The sequence below is a fragment of the Notothenia coriiceps genome, unplaced genomic scaffold, assembly GCF_000735185.1.
Source record: "Notothenia coriiceps isolate Sejong01 unplaced genomic scaffold, NC01 NC01_scaffold00000659, whole genome shotgun sequence".
Classification (NCBI taxonomy): Eukaryota; Metazoa; Chordata; class Actinopteri; order Perciformes; family Nototheniidae; genus Notothenia; species Notothenia coriiceps.
The window spans coordinates 119,208-146,671 of NW_011333360.1; the positions used below are offsets into that span (position 1 = coordinate 119,208).

General features: G+C 39.9%; 1 protein-coding gene across 5 annotated transcripts in view; it reads left to right on the forward strand.

Annotated features, from left to right (window-relative positions):
* Window positions 1-7,749: 7,749 nt before the first annotated feature.
* The window catches only part of asic4a (acid-sensing (proton-gated) ion channel family member 4a), a 34,099-nt gene continuing 14,384 nt past the window's right edge, over window positions 7,750-27,464 (forward strand). For 2 of the 5 annotated variants that reach the window (XM_010783064.1, XM_010783086.1), the window contains exon 1: window positions 7,750-7,831. In XM_010783064.1, the coding sequence (XP_010781366.1) occupies window positions 7,781-7,831 (51 nt within the window). In that variant the 5' untranslated portion in view covers window positions 7,750-7,780. The remainder of the gene's footprint in view (window positions 7,832-27,464) is intronic. The other 3 variants (XM_010783056.1, XM_010783079.1, XM_010783071.1) reach the window with 2 other exon arrangements.

A 27,464-nucleotide genomic window follows, 5' to 3' on the forward strand; every position in this document is an offset into this window, starting at 1 on the left:
CGGCATCCTGCTGCCAGGTCACACTACTTTATCACTTCTAGGGTTTCTCTCTGACAAAACTAACTCTTAACAAAAAAGGAAAAAGAAGCACCGCTCTAAGATATTTTGTTTACCATGGATGTGCTGGAAATAAATAAGAAATTCAGCAGGAAAAACAATTCAATGACGAATGGACTCACGAAAGCTCTGACCACTAGAAAGAAAAGATTCATTTCTTTGTCGTTTTTATTTCTGCTGATATTTCCTTATCTACCATTCCTCCCTCTGCTGCTATGAAATCAACTTCTACATTTGAATTTTTCACTCAGATTTAGTGACTTTCATTATCTAATTTACATTGTTTAACTTATTTAACGTGCTTTTCTCCCTCAGACGGCCCGGGGCTGATGGACCCGTGTGAGAAAGACACCACGGACACTTTGGACACCATGATGCTCCAGGCCAGAGAGGACATCACAGCTAGTGCACAGGTACACACGGAGTATAAATTAGGCTGAAAAACGTAATTCTGTTTTGAGATTTTAATGTTTGTTCCTCTACATAAAATAAAAATACCCCACTGGTGAATTTAAAAACAGAAGTTGCTAACAAGTGTTAAAATGTGACGACTAAACGTCATCACGCCCAACGTTAGCCGCCTTTAGCTTAGCGGTGGTGACGTGAAGTCACGTGACCGTGCTGTAGTTCATTTATAGCCCAACATTAGCCGCCTTTAGCTTAGCGGTGGTGACGTGAAGTCATGTGACCGTGCTGTAGTTCCTTTATAGCCCAACATTAGCCGCCTTTAGCTTAGCGGTGGTGACGTGAAGTCATGTGACCGTGCTCTAGTTCCTTTATAGCCCAACATTAGCTTTTAATAAAGATATTACAGTACTTGAGTNNNTGCCTTAGGTACGAGTAGCAGTGAAAACATGTACGGAGTTTCTTTATTTGGCTTCTCCAATAAGCAAGTGGAATGATTTGATAGTGAGCACTGACCCCACCAACTTACACAGTGCGGCGAGTGGATTAGACCGATTCCAGCTTTCCACATGTACGAAGTGGGGTCTAAACTAATAATTTGAAAAGTGGGGGGGACCTTGTCCCACCCTCATGTAATGGCTTCGATTGGCCCCATGAAGAGGGGCGTCTCACCGACGACAATGTTTTAATTTTATGTAGTTGACGGAGCATTTTTACTTTACACGACACTGTTCAACACTTCATTCTGCTTCACTCTTTAACTAAACAACCGCGGATGTCTTGAAAGACTCTTTCGCTAAAGATTTTTGAAGACATCCGCGTTCTTGTGACACGTAAATACTACGCTTCCTATTTTTTGGTGCGGATTGCGTTCCCACCAGCAATGAACCGCTCCAGAGTTCGCAAGCAAGCGTTCCGAGACCACCTATTTTTTGCGGACCAGAGTCTGGTTGTTTAGTTCACTTCAGAGGTCTCGGACTGTGTTCACACCGACCCAAATGAATCGCACCAAGCGGCTAAACGCACCAGGGTTCGATTCAACCGGACTATAAAAGGCTGGTGTGAATGCATCAGACGCTCATCCGTTTACTTGTTTAATAAAGAAAAACAAATGGACGGTAGATACACGGATCACCCAAAACCCCTGACTATTCTCTCAACTCAGTATTTACATTCTTATATTCAAAGTAAATCAGTAATATCTTTAAAAACTACAAGTCCCTTTCTATCAGCTGTGCACCGTTATGGTGTAAATATAGTCTATCTACCAATTGGATCAAATATAAAAGTCAGCCGAAATAAGGTTGATACTGCAAGGAGACGTATTGTGTGAAGAGAAATTGAAGGTGTTGTTTAATTGCTGATATATTTATGATCCACGTCACGTATTCAGTTTAGGCGGCATTTCTCCGATTGTCCAAAGGTCTTCTAGTCAGGGCTCTATAAAAAAAGAAATACGGCAGATGTGTAATATTTAAGGAGGTGTGTGGGTTGTGCGTAGGTGTGGCGCAGTGGGTTGTGCGTATGTGTTCGGATCAGGGGGGTCACAGGTTCAAACCCCACTGCAATCAGCATGTCGTTGTGTCCCTGGGCAAGACACTTCACCCCAAATTGTTCCTGTGGGTATTGCCCACAGTATTGAGTATGTAAGTCGCTTCGGATCAAAGCGTCTAACAAGTATAATGTAATGTAATTTAATGCAGCCGAACCGTGTGTTACAATGCCGTTATGTGATGACTTTCAAAGAGAAAAGCAAGCACACTCGGAATAAAGTATTATTCTCTTTTTTTATGTTTTCAGATTTCACATCGCATAAACACCATATCCCAACATGCATTGCGGCTAAAACATCCAATCACCGAGCTTCAACGATAGCTGAGGATTATGGGTAGTTCGATGTTTTAGCCTATCAAAACCTCTGAAAAAAGAAATGTGTTTCTCAGAATTGAAAGGGAAAAACCTATGCGAAAAACACAAAAGCAGTGTACACAATTTAAACCAATTAATCTTGTGTAATTAATATGGATAAACTGATGTGTTTTATTGGATGAGTACGGCAGATATCACTGTAAAATCATTTGACAGTGAGGGGAATACGGTTTTATTATGAAAACTTAGAGACCGGAAATACTGTTTTCACCCGGTGAGGGTTGACGCTAACTTTACATTGGGGGAAAGACATACACGTTCTCCTGGCAAGACCTCAAATAATCTTCCCAATAACTATCAAACTATAGATCCTACACGTCCACTGGACGTGGATTCTAAAAGTACAATATACTCTTCTTGCTAGAAATCTAATCAAAAAGCATTTTAATGGCCAAACTATCCTACAATTTATGATTTTCCAGAGAGGGTTATTTGTGAATATACGACCCTCCGCAGCATTTGCAATCAACAGGAGCACTAGAGGTCGGAAACTTTAAAACGTGATTATAGGTCGTAATAAGCTGCTGAACAGTCGACCTATTTGGTCGTATGAGTTGGAGGACTTGTTGATCCATAAGGTTAGAAAAACTGAAATCTTACAGGGTTTATGGTTTCATAAACAAGGTAAAACTGGAGATGTGAAGATTAAAACTTGAACTGCAACTCAGACAGACAGAGCTCCTGTAATGAAAATGGTGAAATGTGTCTCTCCGAGCTCCACAGTGAGTTGAGCTCATATTTGAGTGATATTGACAGGACATCTGTTAAAGCGGACCGGGTGAGGAACCCTTTGAGTAGGACTGAGAGCAGTAGCAGCAGCAGGCTCGCTTGTCTGCAGAAACAGATGATGGATGCGTCCTTAGACTGTGGGCTAAGATTAAAGATACAGGCAAGACACTGTCACAGTGTCCGGACTTGAGGAAATATGACCTTAATAATCCCTTATCCTTTGGATTTCACTTTTTGTGTGAAGCAAGTTCCGCAGCTTTGACCCAAATACAAACAAGCAGAGGAACAGATTCAATGTGAAGAAGAGCCTGACTTCTGCTATGGTCAAACTGTTTAAAGATTTTAAAGACAAACAATCTGAGGTGCCTCATTGAAGGGAAAACAGTCTTCTTGGTCCATGTAGCATACTGTATTTCTGCTTTGCTGTTGATGAAAAGCTAGTTGAGCCTCACTGATAGGGCTTTGGAGTTGATAAATGCAACAAAGAAGGTCAGGAAATATTGCCCCAGAAGCCCTAAAATAACAATACTTCCATTAAAACAATATCTTTTTTGAGCACCACATTGACTGCAGAGCATTGGTCTGACCTTGAAACTCTTTGAGGCACTTCTTTATCTGGTTCTAATATATTTGTACAAGTATTCAACCTTTAAAACATTGAATAAAGAATGATTGCAATTCTCTGATTTGTGGTTACTTTGACTGCTCTTTCTGTTAGTTTAAAGGTCTGGGGAAATAAAATGATAAATATATTTGAAGAACTTGGTCAGGCTTGTTTTGGGTTTGAACCCCTGAAGGAAAAGACAACATCTGAGTGTAAAAACAGAGGTTTTGCACCAACATAGGAACAAACATTATTTATAATTGTAATAGTAATGTTTAATAATACTGCACACATGGTCAACACATCGGACCTGACACTTCCTAATGCTGTTTAATAATTTTTTGCCCTGGGAGTATTCTGAATTATAATTGTGAAAACAAACATTTGTGCATTTGCTATCTACATCTACAGTATGACAACAATGGGAATTATTATTGGACATTTTTGCATGACCCCTGAAGGGTGTTTGCATTTTGTGTGATTGAATATCTCATGATATCTGAAATACTTAACTACAATCTATTTATTTTTGACTCTTTATGTCAATTGTATTCTAAATTAGAAAAACTAATTATGTAATAATAATTCAAGGCAAATAATTAAGAACAAAGTTATCAGCGTTTAAAATGATTTTATCTCTCAATTATTTAATTTGTTTTCTATTTGGTTTAAGTTGTATTGCAGTTTGCAACAGTACTATAGTGCATCTCCCAGTGGAGGGAAATAAGATTTAGTAGTACTAAGCTTTGAATAATGGCAAGAGTGGGCCATGCTAATAGTTGGAATATTTCATGCTAAGGCCAGTAATAATGACAAAAGAAAAAAAGAGCATACCTTTTAGTTTGGTTCAGCAAAGCCGCTCTATCGTTAAGTAGTTGCTGTGCAAGGACCTCCAGGGAAATTAAAAACATATTGTGCCACAATTTCCCTGTGACTCAGAGCATCCCTGGGGAGAGGACTTTTAACATTTCTAATAAAGGAGACTTGAAATTATAGAGAGGGGACCTGGCATTGATTAAACTGGGGGTTTCAGTTGGGTCAACTTCTCATATTTATCTGTTTATACCCATGCTTTGGTCTCCTGTAAAGACTGTTTGGTGTATTGAGGTCACAGCTCATGGGTGAAACAAAGATGCCGATGTTCTCAAGTATGATACAGCGATGATTTATGTGTTACAATAAACTAAAATCATTACAGTAGGTGATAAAAACACATTGCAGTGCAGAAGGGCTGGGGAACATCTGACAAAGTTCTCTTTTATGTTACTTTGCTTCTATGAAATTTCATTAAGGTCCCTTTCGCCGTGGAGATTTTGCTCTTTAATTATCAGATTTTTAATGTCATCACCTCATTTGTCAGATTAACCTTTTGAGAGGGTGTGCAGTCCACTTCTGTTTTAAGAAGATTTTGTATCTTCTTCGAAAAAGACTTCCACCAGTATGAGTAATTATTTCTGCTTTACCAATCTACAAATGATCACTCACAAACTACCTGCCTTTTCGCAAGAGAACAAGCTAATTGCTAACTGGTTTCTGAGTCCACGGCTGCCTCCCAGCCATTACAAGTGGTTAAACAAGGCAAGACAGGCTGCTGCGACTTAGTAAGCTTGCTATAGTGGTAGATATCTCCACAACACAGTACATAAACATAATTGACATCAACACTGTAACATCTTCATATTCTGCTGATAATATTGCTTCATTTTTCGTTATTAACCTAATCCATACCCTGTCTTACACATTGCACATCAAGTCAATGTTTGATAAATCATTTACTTCTACGATATCTATTGTGGCAATGTTTCAAAAGTACTACTATCAGCTTTGTGTGTTTGTGTGTCATGTTGCTTGTCATTTCCTCTGGATGAATTCGCCTGCAGTGCTTACAGCGCAAGGATTTAATCAGTAATTTCCTGCTGTCATATCAATGGACAACTGCAGTTCATTGTGAACGTTATTTTGCTTTACCATGTTTATAGTGGCAATATTATAGACTTCATGCTTCCACATAACTTCCCATCTGCAATTATTTCCTTTTTGTCAATGGACTTTGTAACATCTTGACATCTGTAAACATCTCTCTGTAACACATCACATCATCTTAGGCCTTTTACGCTGTAAGGTCATAAATGCAGCAGACTGCTTGATATGGCCTAACCATTACTTAAATGACCCTCAAAACCTTTTGAACGCTCACATATTAACATGTCAGTATATTTATTTTGTAGGGCCGGGACTTTAACGCGTTAATTAAGATTAATTAATTACACAAAAATTAACGCGTTAAAAAAATTAACGCATTTTAATCGCACTTATTTTTGCACCGCGGAACGTTTCTCACTGGATGAGTTTCAGGGGTACCGATTATACTGGAGCACCAACTAACGTTCATGACTTCAAACAACAACAAACCACAGTGAACAATTGTCAAACATGAACGAACAAGCTGATGAGACCGCTTTGGTTGGCCCCGTGGATGGGACATTTTTGTTTTAAAAAACGGACGGATGGAAGCATCGATAAGAGCACGGTTGTTTGCAAATTATGCGAAAAGGAATTTGCATATCACCGCAGCACATCAAGCCTCAAGTATCACCTCAATGCAAAACATATAGCAGCTAGCGTGGAAGCTAGCGTGGACGTTAGCCCGACTCGGAGTACAAGGACCCACACCCAATTCGCGTTGATCAAACAGTGGCCTATGCAACAGAGAGATTTTATTTTTCATCAGGATATTGGAAGAATAGGAGGGATTGAGGTCAATCACTGGCACTTTTTTATTTTATTTTAAATGGTACAGTACACTTTATGTTGAACTATTTATTATGTTGTTGGTGCAACTGGCACTTTATGTTGAACTGTTTATTGTTTTGGCCAAGGTTATTGAGAGAGTTGGACTGAAATGTATTAGATTTTTTAAATCAACTGTTGGTAAATCAACAAAGTCTGTTATGGCCTCTGAAGCAACAAAGAGATGTTTTCTAATAGTCAGGGTTTCCAATGTTCTGAATGTACTTGAAAGTATTGTGTTATACTTAAAAAACAAAGTGTTATAGTTTACAGAAGGTTTCCCTACCTATAGGCTACCTGAATCTCTGAAATGTACTATATTCCTAAATATGCTGTTGCTACACTTTATGGCAAAAATTGCACTTTTCTGTTGGTCTTGGTTAAGTGCCACCTTGAAAAAAATAAACAATGTTTTGTTGCTTAAGCTTATATATTCAGTCATTATTCAATGGTATACTAAAATCCATGTGAAAAAAATTGCTTCTCACTGTTCTCAGGTCAAATATTTATATGTGATTAAAAATGTGATTAATTGCGATTAATTAATTACAAAGCCTGTAATTAATTAGATTAATTTTTTTAATCGAGTCCCGGCCCTATTATTTTAATTTTTTTGTAGTAGCCCTCATTCTTGTTTTTAATCTATTAGCCAATGTTAATTTCTTGATGGAAAGGTTCCGTCAGTTTTATGCAATTCCCCTCGCGTCGAGTCCACAAACTGCTCTGGCAAACTGAGGACCATTATACGAGAAGTAAACATCAGGAATGCCATGCGTCGCAAACAAATGCCACTGCAATAACAACACTACATCCCTTATTTTATGATCATTGGGAACTGCGAAAAGTACTCGACACATAGCAGACACTCAGATTCTAATCTCAGATTCAGAACAAAAGGCATACTGACACACTATCACCTCAATATGTGAGTTAATGTTTAGCCGATAAAATATGTCTCTGGCTCTCTCTTTACATTTAACAATTCCTCAGTGACTCATTTCTTGTCTCAGCTCATGTGGAACATGAGCTCTGCTGCTTTTAACATCAACCGAGACATATCAGAGAAATCATCAAGTGTCCATTATGGCTGGATTTCCTTTGGTTCTGCACTTCTTTTATTCAGCCATCCATTCAGTGTCTCCTGAACTTGTGCAGTTTTCCACCTGTAATGGGCAGCTGAGATGTAATCCGGTTCACATCCAATTCTTTCTCCAACAGATCTTCCTTCTACTCTTTGAGGAATGCTTGTCTTAAAGCATCTCCAGTATGAAGTTCCTTGTTAGCCAATTGGCGACTTCAAGGTATTGTCTTTGCAACGTAAGCAGCATTCTTTTCCTCATAGACAAATGTTAGTATCTCTTCCAAATCTAAAGGTACCAGCGCTGACGGTCAGTGATTGTTCTTGACCCATGTGCTACAAGCTTTCCTCTGGTTAGTATTAGTTTCAATGTCCTTTTAGTTGAAATCTACTCACGGTTTGATCAGTTTATTGACATCCTTTATGCTGAGCTCCTTTTCTTCGCTTCCCCCTAGTACAGGCGCTGATGTCTGAAAAGTTAGCCATGAATTTGGCAAGATACTTTTCTTCCCTCTAACCTCACAGCTCCTGCTTGTGTTTCGCTGGTGGTTGCTAGGTCAATGCCTGTTACGTGCTCCCTTTTCTGTTGTCTTCTCTGTCTCTCTGCTGCGCAGGTACACCTGGTCCGCCCCTGGCTCCGCCTCCCCCAGGTGTCCTAATTCCATTCAGCTGGGGACTTAAAAAGGAGAAGCTGGAGGAGAAGAGGTCTCTCCCCCGATCCTGATGCCGGAAGACACTGTTCGGGAACAAGCTAGCGGGTGTTCCGGATCTGTAGCTTCTGAGTGTTATAATGATAAACTTGTGTGTTCTGGAGGATCTGTTAGTATAGTTTTTTCACGGCTTTGTTTGTTTTGTTTGTTTTGTTAGATTCTTGGGTAGGGGAGGGACGTCTGGGTCCTACGGCCCGTGGTGTGGCTGGCCCAAGGCCCCCTTCTGCTTTTGTTTATTTCTACTAGTCCTCCAGGCCTCGTTCTTTTGCCAGTTGGCCTATGTGTTTTACGGCTGTAACCCACAAATAAATGGTCGCGGTTAAGTGTTGAATGTTTGGTGTGTTTTCTTTTATGTTGTGGGTCTCCCCACGAGCCACTACCACTGAGTAGAGGGCGGGTCTTAACATATGGGAGCTCGTCCAAAGGCTGTCTTGGGCAGGTGCCGGTGTGTTGTGAGTAGTGTTTCTTTTGTAGAATGGCCCTTGGCATATGTTTTTGTTTGTTTGTGTGCAGTGTAGAGTTGCCTAAATAGCCTACCTGGTTACTGGTTTTAGGGTTGTTGTTTTTTTAGGGTGAGTTTCAACGTGTAGATATGGATTTTGACTTGGAGGAGTTTGTTAGTGATCTAACTAGGGGGAAGTTGGATGCATGTAACAAACAACAACTTGAGCTAATCACAGGCAGGTTTAACGTTGCGTTTAGTAAGCAAAGCAAGAAACAGGTCATTAAAGAACAGCTGTTGGCCGCGCTGGTAGAGCAGGAAGTGTTATCGGAGGAGGAAGGGGGCGTTGGTTGTTTTCCCAAAGACGAGGAGACAGAGGTCGCTCCGACAATGAGCGAGCTTCAACTTCAGCTGGAGTTGCACAAGCTGATGATTAGAGAGAAGGAGATTGACAATAAACTGAAAGAGAAGGAGATTGACTGTAACCTCGAAATAAGGAAGCTTGAGGAGGAGACTAATCGCATGTTTCGTTTGAAGGAGCTGAAGTTGACGGCATTATCGCGCCAGACTCAGCAGTTGGGCTCGGCACAATCTCATGACTTTGACGTGGGTAGATATACTCGATTTATCCCAGTGTTTCACGAGAGAGACATTGATAATTATTTTGTCCTTTTTGAACGGGTAGCAACAACATTGAAATGGCCTAAAAACGTGTGGACCGTTATGCAACCCTGTCTCCTAAAAATGACGTTCCCACAGAACTAAACTGCATTCTCAATTACGTTTAGCTAGAAAAACGTAATTGAGAATGCAGTTTAGTTCTGTGGGAACTTCATTTTTAGGAGACAGGGTTGCGTTATGCTGCGGTGCGTTCTCACAGGTAAAGCACAGGAGGTGTGTATCACTTTGTTCTCATTCGGTCACTCAGCGCATCAAATGTGCCTTTTGTAATTGACGTCCGTTGTCATGTTTTGGCACATGTTTTTTTGCCCTTACTCTCACCAACAAACTTCTTACCCTGTGGGCATTCCCCCTAAGCAAGTCTTCAATTGTCTTTTCAAATGCATATAAAAAACAAATCTGTGGGGCTATTAAAGGTACCCATGTTTGAGCTTTCACCATGTTTTATCTTCTGGAAGCCAACCATTAGCATCTGGCACAGAAAATATGTTTTTTCATTTAGCATAAAGGGAAGTACATCCTCAAAAGGCAGAAGTGGATAGTGTGTAACCGTGTGGACCATCTGTATGAGGTACTGACTGGTACAGTAAGCCGCCTATTCCATTAAACAGATCAAAGTATTTAGGTTATTTTCCTTTTTAACATCATGGACTCATTTCACTTCACTTCCATCATGTTATATCAGTGGTTTCTGGAACATCGTGATGTAAACTGCCCCCTGTAATCGCATGAGAGTGCCTTTTTGCCCAGTGGTCCTATCCAACCATAGAAGACAACACTTTAGCTTGTACTTGCCCTAAGCCTGTCTCTTTATTCTGAATATTTCGCATAGTTTATATTCCTTATATTCTGTCCCTGCAGACTCCATCACCCTGTTGTAGTTTCCATTCTCCTCTCCCCTATGACGATGTATTTTTCACTCTCATTCTGCTCATTTGCACTCACCAATTCCATGCTGAGGCTGACTCGATTCTTCACATCTTTGAAAAATGACTTTACTTGGCGTGAATCATGTCTTTCCAATTCCAGGACTCCTTGTTCCATTTTCACAGCTACGTTTACTGCAATTTGTTTGTTTTAGTTTTAAGATGTACTCTGTTTGCTTTTATTTTTCTGTCAAGGCTTGACTGTTATTATTCAATTGGCTTCCACTTCTTCTGTCAGTTCTTTGATTTGGCTTAATGCAATCTGACTTGCACGGTAGATACTGATCGCTTTTTTAATATAAAATCTGCTTCTTTTAACAGTCTGCCTCTCACCTGGCTGTTTGTTAAACCACATACTATTACTAGGAAATCCAGATCCACAATCTGTGGCTTTATTTTCTAAATCAGTGATGTCTATGATCTGGTGATCTATAAGTCTAACAACTGATAAAACAATACCCAAAGCAAAAGCACAAACATGGGTCCAAATGTAGACTACTTCAAGGTCTTCAAGATATTTCGTTTTAAATGTTCTAGAGAGATGAAACAGCTTTGTAATCCCACATATACGAGGCTGTCAATTTGAAACAATAAGTGTCATCTTGTAGAAACGAAACAATTTACAATGGGTGTCAGCGTTCTCAACAGTAACCTGAGGAGAAGCATGTGGCGTCATGTGCCTCAGTTCTGGTACACACCATGGTTGCATGACTTTAATTACATTGTCGGTTTGGCAGAGCAGTGGCACATCCATCTTATCTGTTAAGCTTCATGCAGCAAACCCCCGAACCTCAACAAAAACCTCTCAGCTGCCACAAGTACGGCACATATTCTGCTCTCTGTTTGTCAATACAAAGTGAAAAGCTTTCTTGTCATTGAAGAATCTCACCATCTGTTCTGTCGAATCTGAAATAATGAACACGTATGAAATGTTCACAACCGACATTTTATGGAGATTAAATGTAGACAATTAAACTTAAAACAACGTGTTGACATTATGTAAATCGGTTAACGTATTTGAATAAATAAGGAAATATACTGTAAGTCACAACTAAATTGTATTGATCCACATGTGGTACTTGGCTTGCTGCAGCAGTAACATTATGGCTAATACTAATGATATGGATTATATTGTAGTTTCACAGCCATAATACCTCTAAGTAGACTTTTTATGAGCATAATTGATTCTGTGCTGCAGATTATCACATCACCATTATACCCATCATCACAGCATAACAAACTTGCAACTTTCTATTAGTCAATTTGACAATAAAGAATGTGCTGTGTCCCAGGCGAGCCTTTGTTTAGCATTACAGATTAGGCTTTAACAATGTTTGATTAAGCTTAATTGAAGATAAGGCCATGCTTTATCTCTAGCTCAACAAACAGCAGGGTAGAGCCAAGTAAGAGTGATGGATGGTTCCTCCTAGCTTCTCTTGTTGTTTGTTTCATCCCTCGCTGTGTTTAAAAATGACCCTTCAAAATGGTACCAAGGGTGGAAACTAGTGTTCTCGTCTGCGCTGAAAGAGGACATGCTTGCTTGAGTAATCCTTTACCATGGCTTTTACAAGGGCCTTTCTTGGCACCAAGGCAACCCTTCAATATCGGGTATGTGCGCTATCCCCTTTGGGTAGGCTGTTGATGGCTTTCCATCCCTGTATGAGGGCTTGCTGGCAGAGATGGAGGAGGCATGGGAATGCAGTGACATTGATTTCTTCATCCCAATGCACACGCTGATGTATTGACTGCCGTACCGATCAGTTAGAGACATTCGGTTTGCCATTGTTTGGTGGAGCTGAAAGACAGCGAGCAGAATTGTATCAGACTTAGCCACCGAGTCAAAGGCCGTTCTCATTTCATTTCACTGGAACATTGCTTTCTTTTTTCTAATTCCTCCAGGAGAAAATTCTACTTGGACTGTTTTCTTCTTTAAATGTTGCCGCAGTCAGTCTTGACTTACTGTTAAAGCTATGATCATGAGAAATGTGATTATCCTGAGGGGTGTCTGAGTGCGAACAGTGGGCTTGTTCTTCTGTGTTGCACTCACTGTCATTCACCCGCAGTCAGCTGCTCATGTTTAAAATGTCTGTGGACTCTCTGAAGGGTGGAGACGCGCCCAGAGAGCCTCGAGTAGAGCCCACAGGGCCTTCCCTCTTTCGTCACAGTGAAGAGTCTCTGATGCATGGGGCTTTGTTATCATATTTTAGTCATTTCAATGGTGTCCCCGCTTGCTAATGATAAATCATACACTGCACACAACTCACAGGCTGCTGGGTGTTAAGGCGTCTGAGGTTTTTTTTTTTTTTCAGAGGTATATTTTGCAGCTTGTTGTCACGGCACAGCTGAAATAAACATGCGCCGTTTCTGACATCTGTCAAAGTGAATTATAGATGTCGAGAAGAGTTGCAGAAGTCACAATTCTTCTTCTTGGTTTACAGCTTTGTTGTTTGTTATAATAAGCCATGCGTTCCTAGTGCTTGACTGGAATGTGACTTATACAACACACGCTCCAGAGGCAAAATACAAGGGGAACACACTGCAGCTGCTCTCCACCTTCAGGTAGTGAAGCATGTGTGTGTGGTGAAATGGTTCAAATGACCTTGCAGCAAAAATAAATATACCTGCATACTTTATGATCTCATACCAAAATATAATAGATAAATTAATTGTATGTCTTCACTCTAGCCCTAAAACCTACTAGAGCATTGAAATTCAAATAGCATGATGATTTTTTTGAAATGCAATGATTTCCAGATATGATAAATATGTAAAGCGTTCGCATTATATCATCCGACTTCTGCCCGGAAAGGTGCTTGTCATTGAAAGCACCGAGGTGGGCTTTGTGTCCGCTAAATGCAGCGAAATTGCTGTGAGTTGTATTAATGGAACTCTGTCACAATCTGAGCGGCTCGGGACAAGGTCAAAGTCGAGGGTAACACCTCTGAAATGGATTTGACACATATTCATCCGCATGGAACAAATGTGTGTTCAGAAATTCATGGGCTTCATATTTTCATATTATAAATGTTGAAGACTTTTTCACCTGTGAACCACAAATGTATTAATGTCTAATCTTGTTGATAGAAATTGTAAATCCCTCCATTTGCATTACAGATGACAAATATGTATCTGTTTATATTGACAAAAATACTTCTGAAAGACAGAAAAAATGTGCTCTTCTTTTTACTCAAATGGTTAAAAAATAGAGAAAATAAGATGTCACATGAAAGCATTATAAATGTGACTGTAGTTGCTATGCTATGGAAGGGTATTAAATACATTTAGACTTAGAAATAAGAAATGGCTACTCATCTATCCGCAGCCACACTCTTCAGTTCTGTAATGTGCATTGTAAAGGGAAACTAAACTGTTTAAGTCTAAATCTTAAATTTGTATGATGAAGTTAATGTAACAATTGGCCAGAGGGCGGTGTAAAAATAAATGTCTTTGGCACTCTAGATCAAAGGGATTTATCGTGTAGTTAACATGAAGGTGTAAAAAGATGTGCATACAGATGTTACTCGCTTCAGTTGACATGATTACTGCAGTAATCACATAGTTAAGTGGTGCAATTATTTATATATAATGGAAGATTTACGATACAATATCCAGTGTTAGATTAAAAATAAATGTTTAAATGACATAGAAATAAAAAGATACCACCTCCATTTATTTTAAATAGTGAGGTATACATTTATTTGATTATTTACTGTGAGGGTTGTCATTTTTGTACAATGTATGTAATTAGTCTTTCCATCACTGTTTACCACTGGTGCCCTTATTGTTAAGCTCGGTAGCTAACGCTGCTGGATAGCACAAAAGAGGCTGCTGGGAATGTCATCAAGTTGAAGCTATTTTGTCATAAATCAAACCTTTGACAATCGACAAAAAGTTATTAGAATGGATCCTTTGTGCATCATGGACATCTGTATCTAATTTAATTTCTAACCACCCATTAGTTGACAAGACATCTTACTGAAACAAAGACATGGGCAGGGTCAGGAGGATCACCAAAGTCATAGACAAAGCGAGTTACAGCACATTTCAACAAGGCAATTCAAAGTGCTTTACAAAACACATGAAAAGACACATATTGCAACAAAACAACTTTATAAAATTACAAAATAAAAGCCAAATCATACCCAAAAAAAAATAGCTACACTGTAAAATATGACCATGATTTCACAATATTTAGCTGTAATATTTTACAATAAATTACTGTTTTACCACTTTACAGTCTTTACCTGTAATGTTCACAATACAATACTGTAATTTAGAATTTCACAGTGAAATCAATACAGGCACAGTTAATTACTGTGAATGTACAGGATAAAGGTTTACCAGGATTTCACAACATGTCACTGTATTATTTCATAGTAAAATACTGTATTCAGACCATCCTCTGTGATAACACAACAAATTAAGTGATTTTCTTGCTTTTATCGCTCTTGCTTGGCTTTAAATAATCATTTCTTTCTTTGGTGCAGGTTTTACTTAAATTGAAAGGGGCACCGCTGCATCTGCCTTCAAATAAACGATGCTACATATAAATCTACGTCAAATTGAAATTGTTGTCTTGGCTTATTGTTTTCAGGTGCTTCCTGGGCATTAATCCTGAGACGGGCTCGAAAGCCAAAAAGAGGCATGGCAATTTAAACCCCCATGTCATCACATTGTTCAGAAAAATTGTTGAATTCGAGTGGATGTCTGTGTAGACATTTGTTACGTGCTCCCCTCCTTGTTTTCTTTCTGTCTCCCTGCTGCCCAGGTGCACCGGGTCTGCCCCTGGCTCCGCCTCTGCCCAGGTGCACCTGGTCTGCCCCTGGCTCCGCCTCTGCCCAGGTGCACCTGGTCTGCCCCTGGCTCCGCCTCTGCCCAGGTGTTCCTAATTCCACTCAGCCATGTATATATATAAGGAGAAGCTGGAGGAGAAGGATGTCTCGCCTATCCTAACGCTGGGAGACACTCTCCTTAGAATACCTCTTTGCCATTTTGAGCTGTAGGCCATATTTTTGCGTGTCTCCCAGCGTTAGGATAGGCGAGACATCCTTCTCCTCCAGCTTCTCNGGGAGCGTGCCATCAATCCTAAATTGACTGAGTTAAGTATATTAATAAACAGAAAACAAATAGTTAATATTTTTTAGATCCTTATTAAGAATTGATGACATTATAACGTACATTTAAACACAATTGTTTCAGGATCCCTCTAACACTGAGCATCAAATCAGCATCAACTGATCTTTTTGGCCAGCTGTGGGGCAGTAAAAACTAACTTTAAAACACATCGACATATTATGAGCTATAAAGGTGTTTGGAGTATTGTATTATTATTAGGCCTTCTCTAAAAAGTGGGAAGAAATGACTAAATGTTCAATATTGTAAATTATTTTGTAAAATAGCCAACAAAGCAGCTTGGCTTCATTGTGATTGACAGAACTCTATGAGGTTGTCATCTGTGTTTTCTGTATTTTGACACTCTAACCGTTTAATAGTTAGTATTAAGGTTATAAAAGCAAGTTGTAACCTTTAAGTCGACTAAAATGGACTTGTTCGGCGTTTAGTGAGCGGCCAATTACATGAGGGCATAAACCTAGTGTTTTGTGAAAAGGCTTAAACTAGAAAGAACAGACTCAAAATGTGCTTGATTTATTCTGGCTTTAGGGAAAATATACTTTTGAGAATGATATGATGAGTTAACTTCAGTGTTATGAGCCCTGCCACACATGCCAACATCTAGCCTATCATCAGAGTAAAGCTTTTTCCGATACATTTTTCACATTTACAACACAGCATAATACATCTAATCACAGAGAAAAGTCATGTATTGAATTAATTTGGTCCGAACATCAAATAGAAAGGACAGTGATGAAAGTATAAAAGCCAGAAGCAATCAAATGGCAGGAGAGGTCAACTGACGAGGCGCTGGAGAAATGACAATGGAGCTGAATAGACGGCAGACATATCATCAAAAGAGACACTGCGACAGTCCCAGCATTCTCCAAAACGCCAACATCTGTGCTCTGACTTTGATATCAGCTTGATCCACCTAATGAGTGCTGTGATGTTTAAATAAGGGACGTTTGCGGAACAACAGACACTCTCATTTACATACCACAGGGTGTGCACATCTGAGATGCTTGAACAACAAATCAAAGTCACGGTTGTAGGGATCAGTCCAGTAATTCCCTGGAACAGTGGCAATTTAGCAATATCAACAACAGTGATTAGAGCAGGAAATGAGTACCATTTACAAAAGCTTGGTGTTTAGAAGGACAGCTGTATTTTCCACAATAAAAGCCCTCGAGGCTTTTGAACTGGCTGTGTGCAAAGGTTTGTATTGGGAGAGTTTTTGAATGCTTTGCACATGGTTACCTTCAAAGTATGCTTTAACAAGCCATAGCCCGCTCGGGTAGTCCGAATCAAATGTAAACTTATTGTACCTTTTCTATTAAGTGTGGTTCGGTCTCACACTGCACAAATTAAAGCAGACTATACAAAAACAAGAATTTAATAAAGGGAATTTTCAAAGGCGCAGTACTGAAAAGGAATTTGGCGGTGGAAGATGTACTGTACACTGAATTCAACAAACATAGAGAAAACCATAAACCAATTACAAAAAACGTGACTCTCATAATATTGATAATATTATTTTGTGCGACCTTTGCGAAACTAAAAAACAATATCATACACATCTTAATCATTAAAGTGATTTATAACCTTGGCCCTTCACTAAAATAGATTTTGGTTCCTGATAACAAAGATCATAAATGCAAAACTAAAAAATAAATGAGTCACATATCAGTTTGTACTAGTTCATGTTTACTCATCTGATTCCATTGTGAAAAGACAGTATAAGAGGGAGCTGGACCAGAACTTACAGACACTAATATATCTTTTTATGAACAGGTGTGAAAACAGCCGTAGTTGAGGATTGAGAGAAATGGCAGACCTCAGTTTACGCTTTGAGCAGCACAGCAGCACACAGGGGTCTTAAACATTATTTAATTTAATTATGATAGTGACTCTAATAGTGCATTTCTTTTTAAATGGCAGCCTCTTTTAAGCTCTTGTAATTAAAAAAGGGGAGGTGGCAAAGTGGGGGTCGGGGAAAAGTATCCAAGTGTGACTTTTGACTGACATGTGCTATTAGGCTGAAATGGTTTAATCTCTATTTGGCTGGTGCGGAGCAGTTGAGGAGGTAAGCTGCACTTATCATTGATCCTCCCCCCAGTTCATTGACACACTTAAGCCGCGGCAGTCAGACTTTATCTGATGGAGAAGGCAACAGAGGCAAAGGAGGATTTCACTTTAGAAATGCTCATAACACCCCGACCAAGCGTCTGGGTTTCGCTCTAAAACTTTGGGCTCTGGAGGACAACGTTGTTGACGTTGTGTTCACAAATGATATCACCAGAGAGTACGGCAAAGTTTTCCCATCATCTCACCCAGGAAATGGATGTTTTCTGAGCTTCCACTGGTTTATTTCACTGCCTCTGAACCCCCCACTCTTCTCTGTCTGCATCTCCAACATGATTGATGGAGCATTTTTCTCTTGTTACATCTTGCACCAAATTTAGCAAAGGTAACAAGGCTGACTTGGGCAATTCCCAAGTGGGGACTTGGCACTGCTGTCGACAAGCTGAAACAGAGCAGCAGCATGGCAGTTACAAACCAAATGAAAAGGGCCTTTGTAATCCTCTGAGTCACTCAAATTGTATACATGAGGTCATTATTGCAGCACTTTATAAAGAATTGTTCACTCTGTTTTCCTTCGGTGGTCAAAAACATATTATTTAATTCGACAAACATTTAAATGGTTATGGAAAAAATAGATCCAAACATTACCAATTGGTTTGGAACCAGTTAATCTCTTGCTCATATATTCAGTCTGGACATCCAGAGCTCAAGACTATTTGGATTGATTTAGAACTCAGCAGGCCAAAAGGATTGTATTTGAGCCCTCTCATGTGTTGAACTCTGAGTTTGTGCTACTGAATTATGGAAGTCGGCACTGGGTCCCCTTTTATCAGCAAGATTGTTATAAACACTGATAAATTGGCAACTCACGGAGGCTTGTTACCATGTGAAGTGTCACATGATTGGTTGTGTTTATTTATGTACTACTACTACTACTACTAATAATAATAATAATAATATTGGGAGGGATGAAACCCTCTTTAAATGCAGAGCACACAGCACACACAGTGAAATGTGTTCTCTGCATTTAACCCATCCTAGTAAAGTGTGTATGCTCTTGAGATGAATGATTCAAATTTGTGTAGTTCTTCATCGGGAGACTAGCATGTGATTAATGGCTAGTTGTTTTATTTATCTCTGTATAAATGTGTTCTGGTCCTGATGCAGCAATTTCCCTTCTTCAAGACTATTTTTTCTCAAAAGTAACCTTTACCTTAAACATTTAAAACCTAAACCCTTTAACTTATTACACGTAATATTCACGTGATATTATATATCTGTTATCATTTTATTATTCTGTTTTTCCATATTGCAATTCTGATTTTCAAGGACGGATCCCACTGGCCAAATCTGAGTAGCAAATAGCTTGAATGATTAATAATTTGGTTGTTTATTATAGGTTTACATGCCTTGTACGTCATGGGAGTTCCATGGTTGCAGGACCCTGAAACCAAAGTGGCCAGATGTATTTCAAACATATTTTTTATATAAACTGTATATTGGTTTTCGAGGCCTAGTTTTTCTGGTTTTATGACCTGAAGGGAATTGTTTTGGTTGAGTTTTTTTCTTTCAGTGTTTGGCTTCAACGAACAGCAGAACAAATCTGCTGAATAGATAAACAGCTAACAGTTTTGCTAACAAGTTCACCCAAAAATGTTATAGCTGATAATATGTCATTGTTGCTTACAGTTTGTTTTTACTGCCCCCCATTGGCCAACAAGATCAGTTGAAGCTGGTTTGATGCTAAGTGTAACATAGGGATCCTGTGAAAATGTAATTAAATGTAAAGCACCAAATGCATTGAGATGGAGCCCAGCAACCAACTTTGGAAAGATGCCTGACTTCCTGTCCTTTGCATATGTATCTCACCAATTAAAGCATAACTACCTTAAATGCTAATTCATAATGTTTCTTCTTCTTCCCAAGTGCCTTGTTTTATTCTCTGTCTCTCCATGCTAAATGCATTAAGAGACCAACCCCATACCATGTAATTCATAAGCCCTTGTGGGGGGGGAGCCTTTAAAACCCTCTTTATGACCGTGATCTGCCTGTCCCCTTTTAAATAACCTGCAGGAATCACTTCAGTGCTTCTCCAGAGGACATCCATTTCCAGGCAGACTGCGTGTCATCCGGTAGCTCTCCGAGTATGAGGAAGGAGGATTTGAATTCATTTACGCAGGGTGGTAGAATATGCCAGAGCACTGATTGGTAGTTGAAAACCATTAAGACTGGCTCATGCAGGTTTAAGGTTGAGACAGAAGTGTTCCTTGATTTAATGGCTTCATTATAATCTCCCAGCAGAGAGACTCCATATCACAATGTGACATGAACTGAATGTTGACATGGTATACTGTATATGTTATTGCAAGACCAATGGTGATTGCATCAAAGCATTCAGTCAATGTACTACACTGCATTCATCTCCATTTGTCACATAGATTTATTTTTGGTTAGGTTGGTTGGTCTGTTTGTCTGTAAACAGGATTACAAAAAGAAACTAAAGGCAGGTTTCGTTAAAACTTAGTGGAAGGATTGGCCAAGAAAGAGCCCATTACATTTTGGAGCGGGTCCGAGATTATAGGGCGGTACCTACATTATCTTTCCCAAATGGAAACAGCCAGGACAGAACTCTTTGCCTTTTGAGTTTAATCATTTATCGACTCCTTAAAAAGTAGCAAAACATTTATATTTGGTGAATAAACCATTAGCCGTTCAGTTTGTTTCAAAGTTTAAGTGAGGTGACTTCTCTCTCAGACAAAATAGAAACAAGGGAACATAGATGTAATTCCTACACAAGCCTGTGCACATGGGAGCTGCTTGACCGAAAACATTTTTTATTTTTAGGCCATAAAGACTAAAACAAAAGGCTAACTGTTACAATCACGACATTCCTCAAACTCATAATGAAGCTAAAATAGTCCCAGTTCATATTTCCATAGATAATGTGTGTACTATATGTGATTAAACAACCAGACAAATAGATAAACCAGCATGCCAATACACTTCATAAATCTTACATAATGCAACTGAGAAAATTTCTTCATTTTTGCCCAACCTGCATTGGAGGACAAACTGCAACAATGGGAAGCAGAATAACTGCCTCATAAAGTGCTTAGGGAGACATCCGACTGGTCAAAATTGTTGTTGCCAACAGGCGTTGAAGGGACGTACAAAGAAGACATTTTAATCTTAGGTTGTTCTAAACAGAAACATGTGAGGAATGAGCCTACAAAAGAGTAAAAATACTTTCTCAGAGTGAACATCTTTGTTGCTTTCTTTCTTCAATTTACCCTTGCAACCAACACTCCGCTTTTGTCCGGTAACTGTTTTCCTCACACCCTAATACAGACAGAGATTCTTCACAAACCATAAACCTCTGTTAAACAACATCAAAAGAGGGTCTCCACATCTTCATTGTTATTTTATCTGGACAATTCTGTTCTCCTGTCAACACCGCTTGACAAAAAGAAGAGTTAAGGGACAAAAGAGAGAACATAACAAAAAATAATCCTCTCGATCCCTCACCACATCTCCCAGACTTGGGCATACACCAGTTTTTTGGTACACTTTACAATCCTTGAAAAGAAACAAAGCCCCCTGAACCTCTGGGATGGACAAAGCATTAGCAACAGCTTTCAACATAATACAGTCGACAACAACATTTTTATAGCCTTGTAAATGACCATAGAGCTGGATAAAAACCTCACACAGCGAAAACACAGACTGATTTATGAGCTTTATTAAGACGTTTTATACAGTGCTATTGCGTTGCATTAGTTTGAGACAAACTGCTAACTCAGTATACTTTCTTATTTTATCTAAAAGTCTTCGCCTGCAATCTGGACCCCATCATTAGATGCAACATCCCTCCACTGTGATAGCAGCTTTAGGAGTCTTCAGAAATGATGACCGAGGCCAACAGCAAGGCTGCAGAAATTCCCGACATCTATTTAGCTCAAGATTAGGAATGAAAAATGATAGTGATGTGTTAAGTCAACACACATGTCTTAAAAACTGACAAGATGTGATAAGAAGTCATTGCTAAATCGTTCTCTTTCTCATGCTGCATAATTCATGAATAATCCTCAGTCAAATTCCGGGCAGATTACTTTTACCCTGGGTCAGCGCTTTGAGATCTGTGCAACAGTAGGGAGTAAATACCAATCTAACAAACATCATAGCATCCCTAACGACCCCATCTAACCCCTTTTTGGCTAAACAGAGACTCAGACATGAATCCTAAATAGTGCAGACTGGAATGTGAGGCACACAAGTTTTGCACCGTTAACCTCCCTCTCAATGTCGGCCCTGGGAATGCAGCTGTGGATTGCTATTCAAAACATTACAGTTATCGCGTATCAATTCCGACCCTCATTACACAGCCAAGTGCCGAGATTTTAGTGTTTAATACAGTCGTTCAAGTGAGGTAAATACTGTGTAATCAGACTGCTGTCATCATGGTAGCCGTTTGGCCAGAATTACATGTTTAATAAATGTGGTAATTTCCACAAAGTGTCATAAGAAATGTAAATGAAGGCTGGATATAATGAGTTTTCCCAGCAGACCTTTTTATTAATATGAAGGAAAGCAAATGTAACCTTTCCTGATTTAATTCGGCAACGACCAGCAGTGTTCATGATCAAACACAGAGGTGGGTTTACACTACAAGCGGCTACATTTGACTGACTTCACTTTAAGTAGTGTGTCATACATTTTTCTCTCCGGTTGGACTAAATAGCATACATTAAAACGATGGACTCTAACATAAACCTGAGGGCTTGTTTCAGTCATTAGTGGAGGAGTTCTGACTCATCTCTTCTTTGCCTTTCCTGCCTTTCTGGTTTCCTCTGACGGAGCATCAAAAATAAGTGGAGCACCAAAGTCAGAACAGTGCACTCAGCAAACCCTCTCTCTCTTCAAATGTTAGTATTCCCATTTTGTTCCCATGTCCCCCACCCTCCCCCCATGCTGCCATACCCCGCATATCCGAGCATACTCAGCTAATGGAGCAGTGAGAGATGCTCTTGAAAATGGAAAGGCTCTCCAGCACAATACAGCAACTCAAAAATAGAATAGTTCACTACATCCAGCACTCAGAGATGTGAAAGCTTCCTTTGAGCACAGTCTGCACTAACATCATTGCCATGGAGCCCATAAAGGTGCTGTTTTATAAATGTGATTAGAAACCACTGTCATAATGGGGATAATTCATCTGTATCACCCCAGTGAGGCAGGTCCCTAATCAGTCTTTATGTGTAATTGAGATGAATCATTTCCTGCAGCGAGGGCTTGTGCCTGTTCCAACCAAAATGGTAATAACTCATGACCCTAAGAGTCGAAAAGAACGCCTATGAATTATGCTCCAGATGGAACTGTAGTTGTCATTATCCATTTATCTACATTAAAAGAGTCAACCTGGATTGGGATTTTTATTTAAAAGTGCCTTTAATCCTCTAGATAATAGCTCAAAAGCTGCTTTCACCACATACATGTATAATCCCTGGCATGTTCAAAGGGTTCTGATGAACTCTGGTTCTTCTGAGTCATTCGGGATCCTTCATGTCAAACCCTTACATGGCCTCCGGATAAGCTATAGTTATTTTTTTGGCCTACAGTGGTTTAGGAACAATTTCTGGATATTTATTCCACTCCAGTGCTCGAGGTCATGGCTCAGAAGAGAAACGAGTACAGTACTGTCATGCTGAATGTATGAGCTAATAGGGCTCTCAAGATAGCAAAGGAGCATACTGCCCGAGATACATGCGCCGAGAATATGCTTCACTTTTCCACTTCACCTCATTCTGCCCACAGTTCTGATCAGTCATTATGCATGGTGGACAGCGATACAGCCAAGAGAAATCTGCCCTGGGCACTGCATCAGCCAACAGTCCCGCCTTAGGCATTTGTCTAACTGTCGACTCTGTTTTTCTGCAGTCATTTAGATATTCAGGTTTAATTAAGGTACCTCTGTCATTAACACGGTATTTCATTTCCTAAGCTCTCAATCTCGCAACACTTTCTGCTTCCCTCAGACTCTGGCACCCACTCCAAAACACAAACACTCCCACCCGACTGCCTCTGAAGAAACGTTGTCACAGTTCCCTGGCCAAACTTTTATTTAGTATTCATCATAACCAAGACACCTGCTTGGTTGTTTTCCTTTCCTGGGAACTCTGGGGAAATGATATCTGTTGGATTGGAGCCACATGTTAGGGTTGATGAAACTGCCGAAGAGGAAAAGCAGGATCTACTATCTCTTGACATGAATCATCAATATAAAATATGACGTCCCTTCAGCAATATGAGATGCAAAGAAATATCAGCTGCAAGCTCTTGTCATTTTCTGACAAGTTATTCATAACTGAGGAAATGCATAAACATATATACATGCTTATGATTGCCAGTGTTTCCATAAAATGCAGCTGCTGCATGAGTTAATCATAAATACATGTTTTTCCCCCTTCTATACCCCAGTGTAACATGTGTGATGTCCTGGGACTGCTAATGACATGCAACACTTGCTTTATTCACAAGATGGTGCAATAAGTGCACTTACTTACCCACTAACTGACTCACTTTTCCAAACCTTCCCCTTTTAGTGAGTGCAACAGTGAAACGATATTTGCCTCTCGACCGTGTCACATTTCTCAGCATAGGGATTCGTGTTTTTCATGCTATATAAATCATCCAAGTAAACAGGTCAGATTAGAGTTTTTGCTCAGGCGAAAAAGCGTATTTTCAGTCAAAAGCAGATCTCACAGTCTATTAGACTGAGCTGGATCTAAAGCCAGAGCCCAAGGAAGTTTGGCAGACACAGAGGTTTAGAGAGCACACCTAAACACGCTCGGTTTAATTTGGCCTCTAATCACAGTCCTCTCGACTGACTGAGTTAGAACAAGGAGATAATGCAGAACGGAACAAAGGACCGGCAGATCGAACAGGAGTTGAAATCCTCAAACCGCTGATCCTGTCCTTGACAGAATCTGATCAAAGTCACAGTGAGAGAAAAATCACATATTACTGCACAGTATATCTGCAAGGGACAAATGATTCATTTCATAAACTACAATTCAGGTGGTGACAATTCTGGCATTAAAAACTCAGTGTCTTGTGTTTATTATATTCTTGAAAAACGCTTCTGGCCCAGTCCACCACCCACCCACACACACACACACACACACACACACACACACACCATTGCTGCATCACCGTACAAATGAGCAACCGACCGGCATCACATTTCAGTTATCAAAACTACACTCCCTCGCAAACAAAGCACTATTATTGCTCTACAGTGTTACTATTTCAATATTTTGCATATCACTTCTTCACTATAGACATTCTGTTGGATATCTCGCAAGTTAGTTCAGCCCGAGGCTCATCTTTCTCTGTTGTTGCAACTCTTCTGTTCGCCAATGGAGGTCGATAAAGATTAAAGATGATTCGATGCCACTTTAATACCATGTTATGAAGAGTGAGAGCAGAGGACAACTGTAATCCCTGTCTGCACATCAAAGACTGGCCCGGTATCTGGCCTGCTATTAACAGAGTGGCCGGATGCCACCTGCCCAGATGTTTGGCATGTGGACTCTCGTTCTGCCAAATGGGAATCATGAGACCACAGGACTCCAGGAAGCATCGCAGGCTCTCAAACTTCAAGGACAAGCATGCGGGCAAATGTTTAAAACATTTCTTAAGCTTTTTTTCTATATTAATCCATCACTACTTTGATGTTTGTAATATATGTAAGCAGTTTAATGACCATTCAGAGGTTTCATAAAACATTTTTCCAAAGATCAATTTCACACCTTGCTAACAAGGTTATTGCATTTGGTTCAGACACCTTTAGAAGTTAATGACATAGCTGCATCACTTTTAAATGTTAATGTTCTTTGAATATAACAGGCACTTTTGATATCCTGCATCAGAGGCAGCGCAGCTCAGTGTGGATTAGAGAGTTGATGTTGGGTTCTGCTTACCCCACAGTCTGACAGTCCCAGGCTGTAGCCCGGGCTCTGACTGTCAGCTAAAGAACTTGCCTGTGATAGGGCCTCAACATATTGGAAGGCTCCCTGTGGTTACAGCCCTGACTGTCAATGTGCATTTGGTCTGCTTCGAGTTTACCCACACTGAAGCTGTTTGTTTTTATTTACAGCCAAATCCTTAGTGAGTCCGTGGTGGAGGTCGAGATGATTGTTGTGAACAACTACTGAAACACATTTCTCACTGTCACAAGAATAGAGACAAAGACCAACATAAATGTTACGTTCAACCACACATAGTGGTCAGGCCATCTTTATAATGACAGTACTGTTACCTCAACAACTGATGTGCAACAATGTGAGACATAAAAGGTTAATGCATGTAAAGATCCAATGCCACATCCTTAAAAGGACAAATTATGAATCCTTAAATTGTCAGTCGATCAATTTGAGATCCAGACTGAAATATCTGAGCATAACATTTTGTAAAGAGATTCATGGTTTCCAGATGATTCATCTCTAATAGACGAAATATGGGGAAGCAGTGTTCAGTGTTATTATTCTATTCTACACTGTAAAATGTTTGGCTGTACAATTATAGTAAATTACTGGTTACTAGTTGCATGTATTTCACAGTAATTGACTGTAAATATTTCACAGTAATTGACTGTAAATATTTCACAGTAATTTACTGTAGATATTTTACAGTAAATTAGAATAAAAGTACAACTAAATACTGTGACTTTACAGTTTCCATGCCCATTGAATTACTGTGATATAGCAGTACAGAGCTGTGGTATTATGGTACCTTGCTGTACATCAATTACAGTAATTACCTGTATTTTCACACTTTTACTGTAGAAGTAATGCAACACAGTAGCCAGTAATTTACTGTAAATATAAAAATGTAAATAATATGATAATATATTGTAAATTTGACTAGTTAACTGGGATTTTACCATAACTACACAATTGAATCTGCTCAATCAACAAAGAAAAAGCCCATTTAAACTTTTTATTACTCCATTGAAGTGCAAAGTGCATTTCACAGTGTATTGGACATGTTGTTACGGCCCCAACCTCTACTATGCGGTAGTTGCTCATGCAACATGAAAGAATACACGCAATAACCGGTACCTGGTAACGAGCATTTATTGATAATCAGCCGTTTGCTCACACAAGCGAAACGGGAAACAAAAAGAGGTCTGGAGGACGGCCAAAACGAACAAACAGAAGGAGGGAACCTGAGCCAGCCACACCACGTACCGTAGGACCCAGAGCTCCCCCCCCCTAACCAGAAATCAAATATAAACCCTATGGGAAACAAAATAAAGCCGCGAAAACTGGACTAACAAGTCCTCCAGGCTAAACATAAACACATCTGCAAAAATATGGCCTACAGCTCAAAATGGCAAAGAGGTATTCTGAGGAGAGTGTCTCCCAGCGTTAGGATAGGCGAGACATCCTTCTCCTCCAGCTTCTCCTTATATATATACATGGCTGAGTGGAATTAGGAACACCTGGGCAGAGGCGGAGCCAGGGGCAGACCAGGTGCACCTGGGCAGAGGCGGAGCCAGGGAGACAGAAAACAAGGAGGGGGAGCACTTAAACACAGAAGAGGTTTCTCAATACTCAAATTTCCCCTCCTCGACTCCTCGGTCCTCCGGTAGTGACCCGGAAATGAATTTCAGCAAGCCATTTTGAAGGACATCTCATTTCTCTGAATGCACTTCGAGGACCGAGCATCGAGCATCGAGGAGGTTCTCTGGAGGAGCTCTAACCGAGGAGACACTGATGCATCCTGCACGGCTCCTCCACGGATGTATTTCCGGGAACAGTGGAGGCGTGACGCACAGCCGGACTTATCTCAGCCAATGACAGCTCTGCATGCATCCCTTGGATATTATTTTAGTAACTGTCTGCTTACATCGCAA